We start from the raw sequence: 23,464 nt of genomic DNA, 5'->3' as shown, positions 1-23,464 counted from the left end.
TTTTCACATCAACATGGGTTGGACTTGACCTTTAAATTGCTCCGGCGCCATACGAAACGTCACTTAAAAAAATGACCAGAGGTCCTCTCGTCTAGTCTATAAAAGGATGTTGACACGACGAGATCTTAGATCATGCGATGTCACCCTCTCATGACATATCCATGATCTCGTCAACGGTCGTCACGACAAGATGATTATACATCTCGATGTCACTTAAAGCGTCCATTTACATGCGTTTACATCGATGATTGTTAGACGCAAAAACTGCAACAACCGATGAACCCCCCCCCCTCTCCCGAGTAAAAAAATGAATAAAATAAATCCAAGAAAATTAGCGCTTGATGCGTGCATTGAACACATATAAACAGCGTCCCCTTTAGTTGGTTAAACACTAATTACTATTTACTTGTTCGAGTTATTTTTTTATGATCATCATTGGTCTCTTGCCTTTAAAATATACAAATATATTTATTTTGTAGATTATTTGGTTAAGCCAATGAATTGTAGATAAAATGACTTTAAAAAACCCATTCATAATGGGGGGGGGGCTGCACCACTATACACTGCAAAACATCGGTGTTGATTAAACACAAGCCCGGTATCTATATCGGAAAACACCAGGGAAATGTTTAAAAAAAACACCAGAGAAGAATCAAACCGATGTTGGTATAACACTGATTGGTGTTGTTCAAATGCCTATTTGGTGTTAGCCTGATGCCAGCCCGGTGCTGTTTCAACAACTCTCTGGTGTTGTCCGATGTAGATACGCAGCTTGTGTTAAATTAACACCAGTATTTTTGCAGAGTAGGTCGGTGGAGGGGAGGGTGACCTAATAAAGGTTTTTTCAGTTGAATAATAAGGGTTTTATATATACAAAACACAACTCAGACCCCTCCCAATTTTTACACTCTTTCCCTCCCGGCTTTAATATACAGCTCGAAATGATTGTTTCGTTAGCGTTATGCTAATTTTCAACAGTTAGTACAAAATGGTAACTGATGGCACGAGTTCACAAAATTAACAGTTAACTGCTGTTTAATTTAGATGCAAAGTACATGTATGATTTTTTAATCGTGACGAGTATGACATCCCTGGTAGATAGGCTTCTATGACCTAATGCACGGCGTTTATCTGTTTCAAGTATTGGTTGAGTATTGTTTTCCTCCATCGAACTTACTGATCTGGATCCATTACACAAAATCATTTTTGTTATTGTAACTTGCCATCCAAATTACATCCAATGCTGAACATCCAATCAAGATTTCCATGGCAGTTACCAATTGGATGTCAAAATTACCATGAATGAATGCACTGATTGAACCCTAGTGTTCCTCCATCCCTTAAACATATATTTGATGTAAATGTCATAAATTATGACCTGTTTCTTAACTATTAATATTTTACTTAGCTGTTGTCTATCCCCTCTTTTTCCAGGCTGGCCCTTCAATATTCATTTAACCAACTTTCCTCTTGTAACTTTGTTTGTTTTCCCTTTCTCTATCTAACTCCTTTTCTTTCTATCTTCCTATCCCCTACCTGGGACTAGGCAAGTGACTTACTTAATTTCTTTCCTAAGCCCTTCACTTTTCTTGTTCCTTTGTTTTGTTTTGTGTCCACTTTTCTCTCCCTATCCATCCTTCAACCCCCTTTTCACATTTTCCCTTTGAAAATATCAAAATCTCCTTAGTAAATATTCCCCCACCCCTCACATAATTTTATGCATTTTTTTTTTGTAAATCTCTCTTAAACTAAATAAAATTTCATGCCGTGTATTCCCTTTGGGGGGCCTTGCTTTGATAAGCTCAGCTTCTTGAATATCTCTTTTTTCATGACACACTGTATACATTATATACATATTTTGATATGATCCCATCTTTCTTTATAGATTTGAAGTGTGTGCGACAATCGATGTACTTAAGAATTTTTTCTTTTTTGTTAACTAATGTTATGTACAAATGTTGTGAAAGAAGGAATAAATGAACCATGAACCAACCAACCGCATTGATGGTACATGCGATAAATAGCCTATAGGCGAATTTCAACGATGAAACAAAATATAAACGGATGTTAGTTATTGGACTATTTTATAAGCTCACTTATTGGGGTCATTCGATAATGTTAATTCTTTCAAAAAAAACAGACTGATGCTGTTGCTTAGTGAAGACGTATATGGGCCTATATATAGGTCGCCGACTCATTCACAAGTAGTGACCAGATTATTTATTTCATTAAAGGACAAGTCCACCCCTAACAGAAATTTGATTTGAATAAAAAGATAAAAATCCAACAAGCACAACACTGAAAATTTAATCAAAATCGGAAGTAAAGTAAACAAGTTATGACATTTTAAAGTTTTAGTTAATTTCACAAACTTATATGCACATCAGGGTCGGTATGCAAATGAGGAGACTGATGATGTCACCCACTAACTTTTTCTTAATATCCTAATTTTCTCCTCTTTTTCATGTGAAACAAAGTTCTATTACTCTATGAACATGTGATATTACCTTGTTTTAAAATTGTATGGTTTAGTCAAGTTGGCCCATATATTCGAATCTGTAAAAATGGAAATATTGTACAATAAAAAATAACAAACAAAAGAAATAGTGAGTGAGGGTCATCATTGACTCTCTCATTTGCACGTCACTGAGTTGTGCATATCACTGTTTTGTGAAAAAATAATTAGCGAAAATTTAAACATCATATAACTTTTGTGTCTTACATCCGATTTTGATGAAATTTTCAGTGTAATGGTTGTCTGATTTTTCTCTATTAATTCAAAACGGCATTTTTTAGGTGGACATGGCCTTTAAAAAGATATCTACAGCTTCTAAGACGATCAATGAACGTGGCTTTTCATGTTGTTTCCTTTTCATTTTGTGGCCTTTCAAGTTTGGCCAAGGTTGATCTTTGGTTGGAAAAATCAATACACCACCCTGTCCCAGATATCGATTTTTATGTACCGCTTAGATGATTTTTGAATGGCACCCCGGAACGACGCACATTCTCAAAGCTGAATTAATCAGCAAATCTTCAAGATAATTCATGATTAAATAAGGTCCCAAATGACTTCATTGATTCGTTTGACACTCTTTGTGATGTCTCCTTTGAAAGTAGCACGAAGGCTTCATCGCTCCTTAAAACAGCAGGCTCTTTTGTGAATATTGTTGACGGAATTCATCGAAGCGAAAGATTTAGCAGATGAAAAGGCCATGTACTTCTAAGTTGATGTTGTTTGATGATAGAAAATAGCCCCGAGAATAGCCAATGCTTAGGCCTAACAATTGGTTGGAGTGGACGTCATAAAAAATGTTGTCTAGCGCATGTTATAATCTAACTTTCTATCTCTGAATCTGATGTTCAAAATAAAGAACTTAAGTAAATATCATTCTTCCTTTGTGATGCTCGTGATGGAACTATACAGGTGCATGATCTTTTTAATATATTTGATTTGACTGTAATCGATTTGAACCTCAAGGGCATCAAGGTTGTTTTCATTGATACACCTTTATGACCTTACATTCCGGAATGTTCCTCAGAAGCTTGCTGATTTTACAAGAATGGTTAGATGTGTGAGTTTTCTTGTTGATTCCTCGCCCGATTTGGAATCAAACCAGACAGAGATCTGTAAGCAACCAAAGTCAAGGGACTTACGACTTGACTATGCACAAGGATGGATATGTCTCGTGCAACTTGAGTAGGTTTCAAACCCATTCAGTATATGCTTTCTGACAACACGCTTAATATGCCTTTAACCAATGAGCGGGTTAGAGGAGAGCTGTGATTGTGATGGATTGATGATGTTCCTTGGCAGAACGATAAATTCCGATTGAAGACATCTAATAGTGAACGTTTCCTCTTATATTTTAATCTCAGTGATCGACAGGGAGCTTCATATGCACTATAACTGAAGAGAGGAAGGGCTCCGCTCCCACCAGCTTTTGTGATGGATTTCAAATCACGGCACAAATGAAAACTATTCATTACATTGGCTTCCTTCACGAGAGGGACGCGAGCGAACGTACGTCGAAGTGAACGCCAGAGCGGTGTGCACCAAACTTTGTGTGGCGCCAGTTTGCAACTACACAACAAATTCTGTCATTCCAATGCTGATCGTCTGCTAGTCTTCGAGGCGGTCGTATTTGGCTGGCAGGTACGAGCAGGTACATGAAGGTCTGGTAAAAGCAATCAATCTGTGTTCATAGAGAGAAACTAAAGCATTGTTAACTATATACACCAACCATGACGCATGCTGTAAATGGGTAAAGCATGATTATTGTGAAAACAGGCATCATCAATTAGGAGATGGTTTGGAGGTGTTCGCCGACAGCATACGCGGGATGACTTCGAATTAAGTACACTATTATAATAGGTGAGGCATTAAAAGCAAAAAGATGCATTACCTGTCTGTGTGATTTTCTCGTCGCGGAATATGATAACTTCCTCAGAAGACGAAGGCCTGTACTACATGGATTCAACTTTCGTTATCTTGGATTTTGGCAACGGATTCCCTGCAATCGGGGCTAATATTTCCTGGATTGCATATTTTTAACAACCACAATTTGTATTTGGTTCTCGGAAGACAACTACCCATTTGGAATATGCTCCATCTGAGCTTGCTGTCTCTAATCATGTAACATCCATGACGTCAGGATACCCTTAAAAAAATTACTATAGATAATACAATGGGCGAAGACGTAACATCAAATTTTACATCCATGGCGGGGTTGTCGTCATCAAAGGTACCATCATCATCTTCGATATCAACGCATTGATCGAACTCACTCACAACTATGCCCCTGGTCGGCAAGACTGTCTATCGATGCTTCAAGAGCTGCTCCTTCGTTCCTTACTTCGATTCCGATCCTTTGGAGCAGCTCAAAGACCACTGCATATGTGAGCGACATCATCTACCAACTCATCAACCACGGACATCCTCCTCGTCGTCGCCTTCAAAGCGACCACCGACATCGAAAAGGCCAATGAGGGGGAGATCGGGAGGAAACAAGCTCAAAGGAGCAAGGTTTGTATCTATAGCTGCTCTCATTAAAGGAAAAAAAAACACTGAACAACCAGTATGTATGGAGTACATTATGTTCATTTTTTATGAATCATAGTGGAAGATAAGAAATACTTATTTTGAGGAGTTAAAACTTAACCGGTCGCTAATAGTTTTGTAAGAACAGAGCCATTCTACCAACGGCTCTGAATAGAGCGATCTATTCCTACCTCTTGAAATGTTTATGATATATACATTTATATCATGTTGAATTTCGTATTTGTTTTTAATATTTCTACAATGTATTTTGTTTTTGGTTTTATACGGTAGTAAAACCAAACCAAACTCTGTCATCCAACGTGAACATCATTGTTATTGTTAATCACTGATATACAGTGGCGTAACTACGGGGGGGGGGGCATGGGGGGCACGTGCCCCCCCAATCGGATGGCCCCCCCCCCAAAAAAAAAGGGGAAAAGGAGAAAAAGAGGGAAAAAGGAAGAGAAACGTAGTGGGGAAAAGAAGAAATTGTTGTTTATCATAGCGTTATATAACATAAGAAGCATTTTTCACAACTTTATGAAACATTATTTGCTTAATTGTGTCTTCATTGTTTCTGGTGCTCGCATAGACTTTTTATAGAGACATATAAAACTGCTGTACTAAAGCCTCCCGTTTTCAAATCAATATACAACAAAATAATATATTTCCTCGCAATTAGAGTAATTATTGTTTTAAGTAGTGATATATTCTTCTTTTTCATGACTACTGAAAGTTATTGACCTATTTTAAGGTCTTAATATAAAACATTTCCTGTCCGTGCTAACGTTCGCATTAGTGGATTGGTGAGATTTCTGCTCTTCATGAACTCCTAAAATCAGTCCTTAAAATGTCAAATTTTAGCTCGCGCTTCGCGCTCGCATCATTTGGTTAGTGAAATACGTGGGGTCTTAGTGAATTCCTACAAACAAGAATTGGAATGCCCCTCTTCATGTCTGAATTTCCTAGATTTTCAGCTCGCGCTTCGCGCTCGCAGTATTTCATTAGTGAGATGCGTATGATAATCATGATTACAATGACTTCAAAAAGTGCTCCATGTGTTTAGATGTAATTCTAACAAAATCAGCAAAGGATGGCACTAGCATTAGATGACTATGGTGAGATATTTATACTCTTAATGGATTCTAAAATATAATCCTTAAAATTTCCTTGTTTAGGGTCAGTATATACAAAAATTTTAGCTCGCGCTTCGCGCTCGCATTGTTTGTTTAACGAGACAGTTAAGTATCATGATTACAAAACAATTTCCTTATAATGTCAATTTTTAGCCCTCAATATCAAAAATTTTCAGCTCGCGCTTCGCGCTCGCATTATTTAATCGGTGAGATACATATTCGTTTGATGGCACTGCATGTCCTTAAAATATCTATATTAGGTCAGTATACCTGTCAACTGAGCGCGCGAAGCGCGCTCCCTAAGTGACCCGAAATTTTTGCTGGTGCCCCCCCAATGCCGTGACCCACGGTACGCCACTGCTGATATACCACAAGGAAAATAAATAGATTAGAACGGAGACTTTTGCACCCAATGCTCAAAATACCATGATGTACATCAAGTTTGTACAATTTTTTTTTAATTGCCTATGGATTCGGTCTGTTATGGTTCGGATAACACTAAAATGTGAAATATTTGATGTTACTTACCCCCCCCCCCCCATACCTGAGAGCATGAAGCATCACACTATTTTCAAATCTTCCCGTTATTTCATTTGCTCGGAAGTGATGTAACGTCGGGGGGGGGGGGAGGGGCTCGGAATAAATATCAAATTCACTGTTCATGCAAGGAGTGGATATAAATTTTATTTGAAATAAACATATTTCACATTGGTATCTTTTTATCCCTTACACATTTACTCCCTGAAAAGGACGAGTAATTTTTACTCTTTTCCTAACAAATTTACATTTTCCAAAGAATATCACTTTGTCTCATAGAATAGTTGGACAAACTGCATCATTTTTACAACGGCCCTATCGCATACATCGTGATGAATTTGAATCACGGGTGAATCATAATACCAATTTGGTTCAAAAGGCGATAACTATTAAGCCTCGGACATTAATTTTACAATGGTAGCGTTTAAGAATACAATTTCTGTTATTCCTCGTTATCTACAACCCTTTGTTTCATGCCAAAGGTAAAACACTGCAATCGATAATCAGTTCACTCCCATTGGATTGCTTTATACAGGGTGTCAGATCAATACGGTCACGTGTCGCATTCTCTTTGTTTCTTCTTTAATGAACCTGACTTGAATTCAATTTTATTATCGATTTATTATTCTGATAATATGCGCTCGATTTATACGCCTCTTTCTATTTGGCATTGATGGGGTTTGGAGTGCGAAGCAACGGTGAGAAGCGTCAGAAAATGTTGATTCCACAGTAATGTGCAATCATAATATTTACTAAACACATCATATATAAACCAACGATTAATCGTATATTTTGATCGAGAAGGAAAAAAAATTAACCCATCACCACGTCGTTTCCTAAAAACACATCTGATACTACAGTCTCATGGGAGACCGAGTCCTGGGTCTCGTCTTACAAAGAGTTGCGATCGATCTGATCAATATCAACTATGGAAAGCCAGCAATGTCAACATCTAAAATAATGTTTGTTCAAAATATTTTTCTTTTGATTCATTTATATTTTTTTGACAATTCAGTATGCTTCTCTTTGTTTTCAAAGGACATTGAACAAATTTCCAGAAGAAAAAAAAAATGACATTGATGGATTTCAATATAGGCCTACTTGAGATTGATCGGGTCAATCCTAACTCTTTGTTAGACGAAGCCCTGATCAATTACAACTATGGAAAGCCAATAACGCCGACATCGGAAATTCGTGTTTATTCAAAATGATTTCTAGGTGATGATGTAAATTCATTTCGTTCATCGTTGTCTTAATTGTCAAATTCAGTGAGCCCTACTTTGTTTACAAATGACGCTGTGGAAATGTCCTGTATGAAGAATTATTGCATTGATGGATTTCCATTATAGTTGATGTTGATTAGATCAGTCACAACTCTTTGTAAGACGGGACCCAGCTGAACTAAATTTAGTAGGCTCTGTTATTTCCACACCATTGGTTTATATGGATCCTTGGTGTGACAGCATGGAGCAGTTGGGCATCAAACTTTAAGATTGTGCTTGTAGACCCATCCAAGATCAGACGGACGTCAATGATGTTTTTTAAATGTGATTTTATTTGTGCATTCGGATTTCACTGCAATCTATATTTATATAAATTAACTTGAATTTAAACTATGTATCCCGGTCCGCATGGCCTTGTGGTTCCAAAGTTCGGGAAATTAGTCACCGATCTACCAAATTTTCGCGCCACTTCGTTTATTTGTCCATGTTAACAATAACAAAAGAAAATATTACCCTGAAAAACAATACGAGGTACACATAATTTATTTATCTTTGTTTACCAGGTTAGTGTCAATCGCCAGCCTACTCGACATCGGTTTCAACGAATGGTCTCCTCACGACCACGGAACCTCGAAGAAGCAGAACGGTCGGACGACGACCAGGGGTGCGACCAGGAGAAAGTCAGACCGAAACGCTCCCAACATCCAGGGAGATTCGTCCACAGACTGGTGCGTAGATTTTCGCTTCTTGCAAAATTAATTTTATTTTGAAGAAATCTATGGAATGTTCAGGGGTTAACATGGCTGGCTATTTTAATTGGTTTGTTTCCTCAGGCGCGGATGGGGGGGGGCACCCTTTAAAATGTGTAAATGTAATAGTGGAAAAACGGTGCTGGTCAAGCTTTTCAGAAGACGAGACGAAATATCCTTTATTTTTGAAAACTTTTTTTTTGTTGGGGGGGGGTTGTCCATTTTTGTTGACAAGTAAAAGACCGACTCTGGATCCGCGCCTGTTCCTCCGATTGTTGTCAAAGTTTGAGTGTTTTAAGTATTTTTTGCATAGGGACCAATAATGGAAGTCCTCTGTGAGACTATCATGTAATTTGCTAGTAACGGGCCACTTGATTCTGTGGCGGAAGTACTGTACCCCCCCAAAAAAAAAGGGACGGAAGAAAGAAAGAAATAGGGGGTACATTTGTAAGTGTTGTGCACACATTTATACTATTATCGATAGTCTTCACAATAATGTTAATATAATTCGGATTATATTATCACTACAGCAACAAGCAATGTCAGAAGGAATGTCAACCATTCCGTTTCTACGAGGATACCAGCCGATATATGGCGGAATATCGGGCAAGGCATGTCCAGAGAATGGTTGGGTTTGACGGAAGCAGCGACCCGGAAGATCTTACATTCGGAGATAACATTCCAGATCCTTACGTCTTCAAAACGGCACCGTTTAAGTGAGTGAAATAAAACACACTTTCCTAAATACTGTTCAATTACCAATATTAACTTCCTTCAATTTGTCAGTATAATTATGTGGTCTTATTTCTGCATATCTAATGAGGAAACCTAGAGCCGTATATAATCACTCTTAAAATAGTCAGGCAGCCCTGGGCAACATACTGTCCACACAACTATTGGTTAAAATCTGTCCAAATTGGGTAATAAAAACTAATAATTAGGTAATAAATTTGCTGAATTGGACAATAATTGCCCAGAATATATATATTTTTTACCAACATAATACATTACCCAACACAGTGGACAGTATGTTGCCCAACATTTTAAGTGTGCGATTGTTATGTTACTCGGTTTTGAAATAAAATGTTAGAACATTCATATAGGAATATTTTTAACATGGATTGTTTGAAACATCAGACGTCGAATACTATCTTGATAATCCTAAAAATCAGTGTAGTGACATTGTAGCACTCGTAATGTAGTCTAAAAAAAATGATTGGTTACTTATACCTGAACATGACTTCAGGTCATATGACAATGTACACTGTAAAATCTGTGGTGTTAAAACTGACACCAGCTGGTGTTAATATAGGACTACACACCCTAAGGTGTTGAAATTACACCCTAGAGATTGAACATAACACTAAAAAGTGTAAATGTAACAACCCAAGTTGTTGTAATAAAAACTATAGGTGTTAAGCTACAACCGTCAATTTAACACCTGAGTAAAAGGACTGGTGTGGTCCTCTATGTACACCGATCAACACCACAGTTTTCTCGTGTTCTCGAAGTCGTCATGCGTCTTGGAAACGAAAACTCCCCAATTTTACCAGTCCTGACAACTAAAAAAAAATAAATTAATAAACACCACTTTCCTATTTGGAGTGTATGCGGGTGCCTTAAAGGGGAAGTTGACAATAGCAGAAAAATATTTAAAGCTATTGCCGAAGATTTGAGACAAATCCATCAAAGAATTAAAAAGTTACTAGAATTTTACTTATTTGATTTGTGACGTCATATTATGGGAGCCGCATTTCTATATAGCGCGCATGCTGGGGAAAAATCAAGGTAATGCCATTTTGTCAGAAAATTTAAATGTTTTTCTGTACCATGTTATATTAAATAGACAAATCATTTCACACCCAATCATGTAAAGAAAACAAAAATAAGCCATCGGGAACCATCAAAAAATGAAATTAATGCATTTTATATTACATAACATAATGGGGCACCTGCTCGTTTATGGCGTCACAAATAAAAAACTCAGAATTCTAATAACATACTTAATCTTTAACAGATTTTTCTCAAATCTTCACCAATATTTTCAAATCATTTTTTCTGCTATTTTGACAATAAACTTTTCTTCAGGGTGAACCTCCCACATTCACTCCTAGCTTTAGAAATAATGAAAGTAGATCTCTCAAAATATTTTTAAACGTTGAAGCACTTTTAGAACCAACCGAACCCATACATAGATCTTGGAAATCCTATTTTCTTTTTCTTTCTCTCAACATGTGTTATCTCGTCGTTCAATTAAATAAGATTTATACTTCTACCAAGAAGATCGAAATAGAAATGCGTTCATCGAATCGGCGACAGTTAGAAAACTTCTGTGATTATGACAAAAATATCCAAGGATCGGTTGTTCTGGGATTTTGTCGGTTTACGCAACTGACAGCCAACGGGAGGCCTTTCTGCCTCAATCACCCGTCGAGGATAAGGGATATGAATCCGTTTCAAGGAGGAGATTATTTTGTTGAAGTTTACCATTGCAGAGCAATTCGGTGTAACAAATATACTTTATGGTTAAGGAGTTGCCAATTTTTTTTAAAATCTTCGACAGATGAGACATTAACATCCAAAGATTTAGCTATAAGGCAAATTTTGTGTGTTCCACATGGACAATTAATGTAAATAACATTGGATGAAATAATAAACTTCCATAACAAATATTGTACATCATAAATGTACATTATGTTAATGATCCCCCATACAGGCCTTTGACGATCCCGATCTCATGTTTTGAAAGAAAAACTCTGCAGAATGTATTTTCATGTGTCACTGATTTGTAGATATTTTGATGTTCAACAATAAAAAAAAGGGGGGGGGGGGGAGAGTCAGTTTGCACTCTTTATCATGAAACAAACCCTGACACAATAAATTACAATCGAAGACAAAATTAGCCCCTTTAGAGGACACTAGCTTTTCTTCTACTTAAGATTTATAAACAAGATTGCAATCATCGAGTCCAGAAAAAACTTTAAGACTCAAACAATATCTTTCCACAGTATATCATTGCATCCCGATGGGTGCTACAATCATTGAGTGTACCCTCTAAGTATGAAGCTTCACCATATACTTTTCTATTTCCATATCGTAGACACAATAAACTAATGCTATAATTATCACTTTAAATCCCATCACGAAAGTTTTACTTTGGAAATGTATGATTTGTGTTTGTTCAACGTCTTATGTATAAACGTCCTATATAATTATGTTTACATTGGAATGCAAAAAGGAGAGTATCCTATGCGACGGCTTCAATAAAACAACCTTCTTAAGATTTGCATTTCCGCTAAAGGTTTCAACTTTAACCCTTCATTCCACTCAAGATGCACTTTCTGTTATTCATCAAACACACTTTTCAAAGAAAATAATCTCTTTTGCCTGGTGCCGTGCCCTGCACTTGGTCGGATTCTTAGTCCACTATATATAACTCGTACACTCGATAAGATTTTTTTTCATTCGAGAAAGGAAAAGTATTATCCCATGAGCAAAAAGTAACGTACATTCGTTTTGTATGTGTGCGTGTATGTGTGAGGGTGTGTGCGCGGGTGTGTGTGTGTGTGTGTGTGTGGGGGGGTCGGCAATTGCATTGAAAAAATAGTGATAAATCATACCAATTTAATAAGAATGGATTCAATTGAATATTTTACATCTTCAATGTTACTGATGACAGTTTTTAAACTGAAAATCTATAATTCAGAGTTGAATAGACCGGAAAAAAGCAGGGGTCTTGGAAACGATGCTTATTGTGATTTTGTTTGCATGGTAACCCCCACCCCCCCCTACTTTCAGCTCAGCCCAGCCCTTTTAAAACCATTACTGTGACCAATGGAAAGTACACGCACGAAACGCGATATTTTCAAATGAGGAAGGGCCGTTTCTTTCCGACTGAGAGTATATAATATTATGGCCATTTCAAACGGTATATTTTTTCAAGAAACTAAAATCATAAACTTCCAGCCATTCTCTCCCTCACAACCTGGTGCTATGTGTACAGACGACAGTGAGTTGGCAATTAGAAAGGATGCGACAGCCGCTCTGATCAAACAAAAGTCTGACACTTCGCTCACCTTTATTCTCCTTTTTCCATTAATAGTTTCTTGTTCAAACGCAAAGCATCCAATAAACAAATCACGATCGATTTCATTGTTTGTTCTCCTTCAAAATAGCTTCTCACTGTTGGTATAATGTCAAAGTGGCCACTGAGGGGCACACAACAAATATTTTACATTACAGCTAGCTTGAGTTGGACGAGTTTTTTGAGGGGGCTAAATGTTAGTGAAATGTACTGCTTAAAATGTTTCTTCATATCCTATCCAATTTATAGAAATTAAATGTGTTCCATAATTTTTTGCAGCACTTTTTTGTGTCACATTGTAATCTAGCATAATTATAATTATATACATTGAGAGACATTTTACTTCTATAGCCTACGCCTGCCTATGTTTGAGCGCCGTTTGAGGAAAATGTATTTTTGGTGTAAATCCACTAGCAAATTAATTATACAAGATAATGAAAGAAAGAAAACTTAGATCAAGAAATTGTCATGAAACGAAAATGAATTTAGTCTGAATGAGGAGGAAACTCTTGCCAGAGAAGTGGAAGGTGGTGAGAGTGTTACGGCGAGCCAGCAACCCTTCGTAAGAGGGACTGAAATAAATGAAGATGATATGATTCAGAAATTTGATAGATTAGAAGCCGTACTCCATTTCAATATTTTCCCTAATAAGTCTATAAGAAAGGGAAGTTAGAAGGTTCCCCTTCTGGGTGATGCTAAAAAGTTGCATCAACGAAATTACAAACCGACCGACTGTACGTCATTGGCAATAAACGCGGTGGATTTGGTTTATCTGGGCCCCGTCTTACCGTAGAGTTACCATCGATTCAATCAATCTCATCTGTATGGAAATTCATCCATGCCATAATTTTTTGTACAGGAAGTTTGCACAATCAAGAATCACACTGAATCTTCAAGAGAATGATTAATGTTTGGATATGAAAATATTCTGAACAAACATGCATTTTAGATGTTGCTGGCTGTCCATAGTTGTGATTGATCGGATCATCACAACTCTTTGTAAGACGGGGCCTGGAGTAGGTTTCGCTGATGGCAATCATGGCATTATAAGTATACATTATTCCCAACCCCTTACCGCTTCGAAACATGATGCAATCATTCAATGGCATAGAAATAAATGCATGACTCGAAGATAGTTTGCTCTTCCGATGCTCCCAACACGTTGAAACCGTTTGAATTCTTTACGTATAGACCCGTGCTAATTACGAACCGTAATTTCGGCCTCGATCTCCGAACAGCATCCAGACGACATCACCATGACAACACTATAACCCGTTTAATAATGACGTGTTGAATGTTGGCTTTGCCCAGAACTACCAGTTCGATTTTTCATTTGTTCGTGACTTGCAGATACATTTATATTTAGCATCGTAGTACTCTTTTAAAACCTTGTATCATGTGTCGACTATTATAGATGAGTGTCGGCGGGAATATTGAACAGGTTGACGGTCGCCCCGGAAGGTTACGATGAAATCACCTGCCCGAATATCCGACATTGAATGAACGAGTAGTGTATATTGATTGATTAACTTCATATTGACTATGAGTTATTCATATCTTTGTGAGCCATGATTGTCTAAATAGCTAGAGAAAACATCGTATTCTATTTATACATGCGAGGATAATCGAAGATGACATTCATGAAAATTTCGTTTCATACCTGCGTTCTTTACAAATCCAGTAAACAAGGATCTAGCTTATGATCGATAGGTCTGATTTAATATACATTTAGTGATAATCCTTAATTAGAATGACTTAAATAGCATTTATAGCATTGCAGTATATCTACACATATATTATTAATTCGTATGTATGGTGACAAATTATAAATAAATCCTTTATATCATTAACTGATTCTATTCTCAGCAGCATTCGTGTGATACATTTGTTGATTTGTTTTATAATGTAATGATGTATATTTATAAACAGGCACTATTTTTGTGACAGACTAATTTTGATGCTTATTTATTATATGCCTCCTTAGAAAGAATTAAAAAAACTATCGGTTCTAGAACCTTATTCCACTTAAAAAAAACCCAATAGAATAGTTCATTATGTGATCATACTCTTTTGCTTTTTCTTATTGCGTTCAATTACGAGTTTAAGCCTACGTTTAACATGGATACCAACAACTTCTAAATGGGAATATGTTCACATTTACAAATGTTAAATGACATGTCGGACGAAGGCGTTTTACCAGGCAGTTACCATGGAAACTAGGCTTCTCAGTCTATCAAGTTCTATGTCCAATATCTCCCCAAGGAAAGTTATCAGATGTGACAAAATGTAGGACGAATTCAATATTTTTTTTTTCTGTTTTTATTGGTTTTCATGAATAACAGTAACAAACAATATAGGCTGACAATAAATTCAAGGCTATTTAAACACATGAATTCAATATTTTGATCAATAAGTCTTGATAACAAAGGACTTTCCGCCGCTTTAACATTATTAAGGCATTTTAGCAATCCCTTCGCAGACGTTTTCTATAACACAGAGAATATTTGCTCAAAATCCCTTCATAAAAAAAACAGTCTTTGTCCAAAATCGGTGAATCAATATTTAAAACGGCATGCAGTGTCGTCATGGACTCTGAACAAACGACATCTTATTTGCCCCTTTTTGTCCAGGCCAAAGCTTGAGGCGATGTGCTGTCCCGGCCCACCCTTAACCTGCGACAATGACCAGGGCCCCGTCTTACAAAGAATTACGATTGATTCAGTCAAACGTAAACTCCATGGAAGTCCATCAGTGTCATAATTTTTGTCTGCAGGAGATTGGCCCAATGACCTTTGTAAACAAAGAGAAGCACGCAGTGAATTTTCAAGAAAACAATGAATGCATGAATGTACATCAAAGTTAGAAAATATTTTGAACAAACATGCATAATACATGTTGACGTTGCTGCCCGTCCATAGTTGCGATTGATCAATCTTTGTAAGATGGGGCCCTGGGGAGCGTTTCATCAACATATTTGTCCGACAAGTTTTCAGATCTGACAACTTTCCCTGATTCTGATTGGCTGATAGGTACTGTTACTCGGATAAAACCCTTTCATTTAACGCTCCACTGCACTATAAAACTGTGGTGTTAAAACTGACACCAATTGGTGTTAATAGAGGACCACATCCTGAGGTGTTAAAATTACACCCTAGAGATTGAACGTAACACCAAAGATTGTAAATGTAACAACCAAAGGTGATGTAATAACACCTATAGGTGTAAAACCAACACCACCAATTTAACACCGGTGTAAAATAAGTCTTCTATGTACACCGGTTAACACCACAGTTTTTGCTGTGTGTAATCTGTCCATTGTGATTTGACGGGCGTTTTCAATAGATTCTGAACGTTGTAGAAAGCGCATGCGAAGTGGATGCTAAAATACGCTGTTAAAACATGAATGCGCTTTAACGTAACTCTACGATACCGAACAGTCCCGTTTCCCAAACGGTTTTGTATCAAGAATAACAATGCAATGTTGTCACTTATTGAGATAACATCCCCGATAATAATTATCCACTGCATAATTATATGATCTCCTAGGAAGACAGCCCACTTTTTAATCCCGAATTGTCTAAAATAGCTTAATAATTTGTGACTTGAACTGATCGAAAATGTCCTGAAACGACCAGGGCCAAGTCTTACAAAGAGTTGCGATTGATCCAATCAATCACAACTATGGATGGCCAGCAATGTCAACATCTAAAATGCATATTTGTTTACAACATCGTCGATTTCTTAGCAATTTGGTGTGTTCTCCTTTGTTTTCAAAGGACATTTTGCAAATTTCCTGTAGAAAGTTATGAAACTGTTGGATTTCTATTTGGTACGATTGATTGGATCAATCGCATCTCTTTGTAAGACAGCCAGGCCCTGAAATGGCATGAAAATGGTCTTTATGGGAGTCCCTTCTGCAGATTTTCAGCACAATATATGCCACAATAATTACATCCCCAATACGATATATATGCTATAATAGTAATAACAAAATTTTGACATTTGTTCGTTTCAGGAGAGCTTTTGAGGTCATTCAGAGTGCAATAGTGGCTGAACGAAAACAAACTTCGAATGGCCAAAATGGGTAAGGAGATGATCTTACTATTTATTATTAATTCATTTTTCAAATACCTTACCAAAATTTTCATCCCATTAATTTTCCTTTTCTTTGGACTGCAGTGATGCCGGAAGGTGTTGGAAAGGGACACAGTTGCTAGTTACTTGTAGAGCAGCTTCTATGGATTGAATTGTCTGGCAGCATTGCTCAGACATTCAGAAAATAAATAGGCACAAACGTAAAACCAAACCTCTAAACCTAAATCATATCCTCAATCCTAAACCTCACACTATGCTGAAACACAAAGCAAATCGTATACCTTTGCCCCAACTTTTTGTTTAACGAAATTAAAGTCAGGAGAAATGTTGTCGCATTGCCGTCAGTATTCAAAATTCGAGAGCTTGTCCATGTTCTTACTAATAAGTATGCCAATGGCATTTCCATAACATTTCTTTGTTGTATTAGGTCTCGGTCCAGTCACGTGTGTCCTAATCTCAGCCCAACCACAAGCGAACGTCAGCAATGGCGTCCGTCTGAAGTTAAACACCTTCCAGGCCTGACCACGCAGCCTATCTTCGCGACCAACGTCGATTCCGTGTGCGCTGGAATGAGACATGTCGGGCAAGACGTCTTTAAACCTTCATCGCTGCCGAAGAAACGACGACCCGATAACTCGACAGCGAGTAGCAGACGATCGTTGGTTTCCCGCCAAAACAAGTTTGACGACAAAGCAGTTGTAAGTGACAAACTGGAGGCTGCACTTGGTCAAAGCCGTTTGGCCATGCGTGATCGTCTAGGAATCAACGACGAACATTCTAACCCGTCTCGCCAATCATCGTCATCGTCAACGCGCAGCCCGAATGATCTCTCAACCAAAACAAGCACGCTATCGACGAGCACGTCGTCAACGACGAAATCGAAGGCGGACTGGATGGCGATGTCGGTGGATCAAGCAGAAGCCACGCGGACGATGTTGCTCTTTTTGCAAAAGGCGAGAGGGGATGTGGACAGGTCGCGCGAGAATCGGACTCGGCGAACGTTGCCGAACGGAACTGACGGGACATCAACTAGGGACAAACAAAGATTCACAGCCATGCTTTGTAGAGAGGGTGAAAAGAAGAGACTTCAGTCAACTGAAATAGCAGGTGAACCATCACAACCGGTCGCTGGGCAACTGAAAAATGGACGATTGAAGGTGTTCCGACCAAGCGGGACTGGAGATATCAAGCTTGAAGAGGCTTTGAAGGCGGGAAGACTACATGTGACCGTCGGGCTGGAAACGTGAACTCTAAGAAGTACCCGCCATTTTGACATGGCGCATGTCTGCTGGTGATATTGAAGAAAGGAAAGATGTCCAATCTAAGACGGGAGTCTTATGTGATTGAGGCAAAGTGAATCAGTTTCGAGGCTTAATTTCAGAGATTAAAGTAATAAAGTGAAGTACACTTTATGAGAGAAGGTGGTTTTATGAGGAAGTGGATCGAAGATAACAAGGATGCATAATACCAGAAGCATCCTAGTATGAGCAGAATGTAATACTATTCTGATAATATGCTGATATTAAAAAGAAGTTAAGATGGGAAAGATTAGAAAAAATATTTTAATTATACCTTTTATTTAGTCACCCAATAAAGTTTTGCGCTAGCTTATAGATCTCAGCCATCGGGAAAGTTACCAGGATCGGTTGTTTATACGAGCTGTCGAGTGTAACATATAGCTATATTTAGATATCACTTAGATTTTATTCCCTGATATATTAATCTAATTTGTAAGTTGGTGAAGAGATCTGAGGCATAATTTTGTAGTTCTTATTGAAATGCTCGGTCATTTTGCTCTTCAGTGTCTATCTTTCAATAGTCTGTTGATCATCATGATTATGTTTGCTAATGAGTATCTGTGTACACCGGTATGCTTATTATGAAGCGGCCAGGGGACCGACGGTTTATATTGTCTTGGCAAGGATTATGAAGGGCACATAGAACTAGTTTTGATCCCAAAATCCTGTTTGGAATACTAGAAGCAGTTCTCTAACAAAGCAATCATGCGTCACCGGATATTTTTCAATCAATTATCAACTTTTGTATAAATTGTAATGTGATGCACGAAAAAGAATAATACCAGTTTTAACATACCAGTCACCAATAGTTGGTTTCTATCTGTGATATACACAATATTCAATATTATTGATACTAATTTAGACAAAGCAATGTTTGGACAAGGACAACTTCATAAATTTATGGGCTTAAAGTCCAGAAAGGTGAAGTTTGAGAGGCCACATAGTTCAGTTCAAAATTATATACATAAAAAATAAAAGTCACTTTCTGATATATTAAAGGGGAATCCAGCCTTGGTCATAAAAGTTGTGTTGGGAAGGAGAAAAATAAATTAAACAGAATGGTGAAAGTTTGAAAGAAATCGGACAAGCAATAAGGAAGTTATAGCTACTTTAAAATTAAGATCACTAATACTATGTAGATTTCAAATCGGCAACTGAGTAAGTAAATTTCCCATAGGCCATGTACTTTATTATCAAGGATTTGTGGTTTTCTCCTAAGTACCCATTCCCCTGGGGCAGTAATCTAAATATAACCCAGGGAGTATATTGTTTTATGTCCTCGTGAAAGAAAAATATAATTTGAAATAAAACTTTTGGGAAAAATGACATTTTAGCCATAATGTGTATTGGAGTACATGGAAGAGTAGTCCTTGCCTTACATCACTATCACATCCCATATGCGGCCAATTTGAAGTCTCCATGGGTATAGTGATTACCAATATTTACAACTTTTAAAAATTCATAATTTTCTTGTTGTTTGTCCAATATTGCTCAAACTTCCACCAATCAACTTGTCTGATTTTTCTTTTCCTTATAAAAACAAGTTTTTATTTGGGTTGGATTCCCCTTTAAGCATTTTGAGAACTGAATAATGCTTAAATGTGCTAATTTATGCACATTTTTCAAAATTCACAAAAATGCTTCGTCTTCATTTGTTGACCGATTTTGATTTGTTTTCTTGCATCTGGTAGAGCTGCACGAGGTTCACCAAACTTTTGAAATTTTGACTAGAAATTTTTTTATGCTAATTTATGCATATTTTAAAAAATTCACATGAAATGCTTCTTCTTTAATTGTTGACCGATTTTGATTTTTTTTCTTCCATCTGGTAGAACTTCATGAGGTTCATCAAAGTTTAACACAGAATTTTGAAATTTTGAGAAAATTATTTATGCTAATTTATGCAAAATTCATCCTCACAAAAAATGCTCCTTTATTTCTTGACCGATTTTGATTTGTTTTCTTGCATCTGGTACAGCTGCACGAGGTTCATCACCAAAACTTGTACTTTGAATTTTGACTAGAAAATTATTAATGCAAATTTATGCGAAATTTATTCATAAATCACGATAAATGCTTCTTCTATGTCATTTCTTCATCAATTTCAATTCTGTTTCCTCAATACGTGTCACCAATATAATTCACTACAGTGTCAACTGGGCTGAAATTAAAATTGTGTTAAATTGTGTTGCAAGATGCAGGATGAGTTCCACATCATTGATGTGCTAGTTTATATTCAAAGTGCTTTGGGCATTCTCCTCTTGAATAATGGTATATAAAGGCCAAAATTTATGTAAGTACGTGTACATGTGTATGTATTCTCTATAGGAATCAAATAAAACATGGGAAACGTCTATGTACACAGTTTGACCTGTGTTTGAACAATGTTTACATATTTATAGGTATGTATTCTTAATATGTGGAAAATCAGCTTTACAATGTGTCATTTTGAAAGAAAATTCGTTCTCATTGGGCTATCCAAATTTTGCTGCACAATGCAGGACACATTTATCAGTACTTAAAGTGGATTCAATATGATGGTTTTATTCTACAATCATTCTTCAAGTTTAATACTCTACTCGTTAATACTTTGTCCACAAATATAATGTTTAGATAGGTACAGCTTCACAAATTTATGAGCTTGAAGTCCGAATACACCAAGACCATCAGAGATGTTTAAAAAAAATCTCTTTGCACTGAGGAAGGGAACACCCACACAATAAGTAAAGAAAATAGATGAGGTATAGAATAAAATCTAAAGGAAGGTTTAGATAAGTGAGTCTTTTTATACAAACTATCACACAATATTGAGTCAAGCTGACAAGCTACTGACTGGTGACAGTTCACATCAATCTACTTTGTAATGCAAAAATGCAGTACTGTTTGAAGCAGAATTGTACTTGGGCTTGATCAGAAAATAAAATCAAGTTTGTTTACGAGTCAGCTAATTACATTGATGTTTGTGTGCAATAATTCAATATGAACATTCCTTTTCTACTTATTTGCTACTTAAAGTAATCTCTTGTTACATTAGTTTCATACATTTTCGCATTTTGGGGTGAATTTTATGCTCGTTGAATTTTTATCAAAAAATACTGTGTATCACTACAAAAAATATAAAATGCTTGCATAAAATCTGTATAGAAATTCAATGTGTTTAGCAATGAGTTATACCAAACCTCGGACTATGGGCTAATATGTTTATAGATTTGGCTGATGGATGTCTTCTGAAGACATTCTTTGCGTACTAGTAAATTAAGAGTAGACATTGTTCCTTTATTTGTGCGAATGAAAAAGTTCTCACGTTTTTTTCTATCTCAAAAGTCATTAAATGCAAAGCCTTTCACCAATAATTCAAATTTTGCATTATTTTGCGACATGCTTGTATTTAAATTTGTACACATATTTTCAGCATTACTCCTATGTGCTATTATCACCTATTATAAATGCCTCTTTATTTACCGTTTGTATTTTACCCATAATGCAATTGTTTCCTGCAGAAGGAATGGTGCATGTTGAAGAAAAGTATGTATGTACATGTAAGACAGATCACATATACCTGGTGGGTGTTTCATAAAGCTGTTCGTAAGATAAGAAAGACTTCAAGAACGACTGGTGATCCTTTCTTTTGGTAAATGGTATACACCATAGGCAAAGGTTTAGCCCGTAAGGGATCACCAGTCGTTCTTAAAGTTGCTCTTAACTTACGAACAGCTTTATGAAACGGCCCCCTGTTCATGAGACATCTAACCTACAAAATTGTTTTTGTTACATAACATATGGAATAATGAATCCATGTATTACAATTGATTTAATAAAAAAAATATGTATCGCTATTGATTTATTATAAAGAAACTATGTATTATACCCAGTTACTGTGTGTCCGGACAGGTTGAGTGTCCGGACTATCATTTTTAATCAGCCATTTGAAAAAGTTATCAAGCTGACTTTCATCAATTTTTAAAGCAAAGTCTTAGGCAATATTACAGAGAACAAAACTGAAAAAAAGTTACATCTACTGAATTCATATTTTTTCTGCTATCCAAAGGCAAAAAAAAGAAGGTTTCAAAATTTTAAAGTGTCCGGACACCCGCGCCCAAATCCTACCACTGAGTTAATATGAAAACATTTATTATTATTGATTTCCTATGAAATTATTGATTATATTTGATTTCATATAAAACTATATATTACTTTTGGTTTCATATGAAACTATTTATCACTTCATTGATTTCATGTGAAATTATGTATTACTTTTGATTTCATATGAAACTATGTATTACTATTGATTTCATACGAAACTATTGATTATATTTGATTTCATGTGATAAACTATGTATTACTTTTTATTTCATATGGAACTATGTGTTACTAGTGATTTCAATGACAATATACTACACCCACTTTGAACAGTACTGGCTCGATACCAGCTCAAAACTTTCCTCAGCATTGATAACGACAGTCAAGTCGATACAAAGATAGTCCTGAAAATAGCAATGTTAAAATAAAAACAGGATTCATGCCCAGGGGTGGTATTCTGAGATCCATTTTATCTCAGATAAAATAAAATATTTTATCTCCGTTAAAATCAATGAGATTAAATACCCTTAAAATCTCTCTGAATTGGTATTCTGAGAACCATTTTATCTTCATTTTATCTCTGTAAGACACACCTATTTTTTAATCAATATCCAATTAGAAACGCGCTTTTATAGCTCTCTCATATCACTCAACCAGTTAAAATCCATTTCGCCAGGAGTTGTGGCAAAGGGGTGAGATTGCGTCAATTTATTGACTTCAAATACGCTTGCACTATACGCTTACACGTATTACGGAGATTTCTTTTTAACAAAAAGGACAATACTCTCATCTTTTTTCGAAGTCTTTATCGCATCTTTTCAAGCATCATTTCAAAGACAATATTAGTCAAGAAAAGTCTTATGAAATACTCTCTGATTGTACAGGAACAACGTTAAGGTGTTATTCTCAATAAATATATAATTTTTCTTCATTTTCATGTCACCATTTGGGGTTAATTCACCTAGAAATATTGGTGAAATCAACGTCGCAGAGATAAAATAGCCTCTACCCTCTTAAGTTTATTTTATTTTTTCTTCAAAGTAACATGGGCGCAAGCACATCATCTGCGTTGCAATGGCCAGATACGCGATGGGTATGTGTACGCAGGCATTGTTCTGTTGCGTATCATCTGTAGATACGCAAGATAAAATTTATACGCAAGATAAAATCTAAAATTTTATCTGAGAGATAAAATCTCATCTCAGAATACCAATTTCATTTTAA

General features: G+C 36.5%; 1 protein-coding gene across 1 annotated transcript; it reads left to right on the top strand.

Moving 5' to 3' along the window:
* Window positions 1-3,093: 3,093 nt before the first annotated feature.
* On the top strand, window positions 3,094-19,141 carry LOC121408531. The gene is made up of 5 exons (XM_041600018.1): window positions 3,094-5,023; window positions 8,498-8,662; window positions 9,214-9,399; window positions 16,783-16,851; window positions 17,290-19,141. Exons 1-5 carry the CDS (start codon window positions 4,794-4,796, stop codon window positions 18,107-18,109), a joined length of 1,470 nt encoding a protein of 489 aa, XP_041455952.1. The 5' UTR covers window positions 3,094-4,793; the 3' UTR covers window positions 18,110-19,141.
* The last annotated feature ends 4,323 nt before the right edge of the window (window positions 19,142-23,464 follow it).

This window comes from Lytechinus variegatus, chromosome 2 (assembly GCF_018143015.1).
Source record: "Lytechinus variegatus isolate NC3 chromosome 2, Lvar_3.0, whole genome shotgun sequence".
In the NCBI taxonomy this organism is placed as follows: Eukaryota; Metazoa; Echinodermata; class Echinoidea; order Temnopleuroida; family Toxopneustidae; genus Lytechinus; species Lytechinus variegatus.
This window is presented reverse-complemented; position numbering and strand designations above follow the sequence as displayed.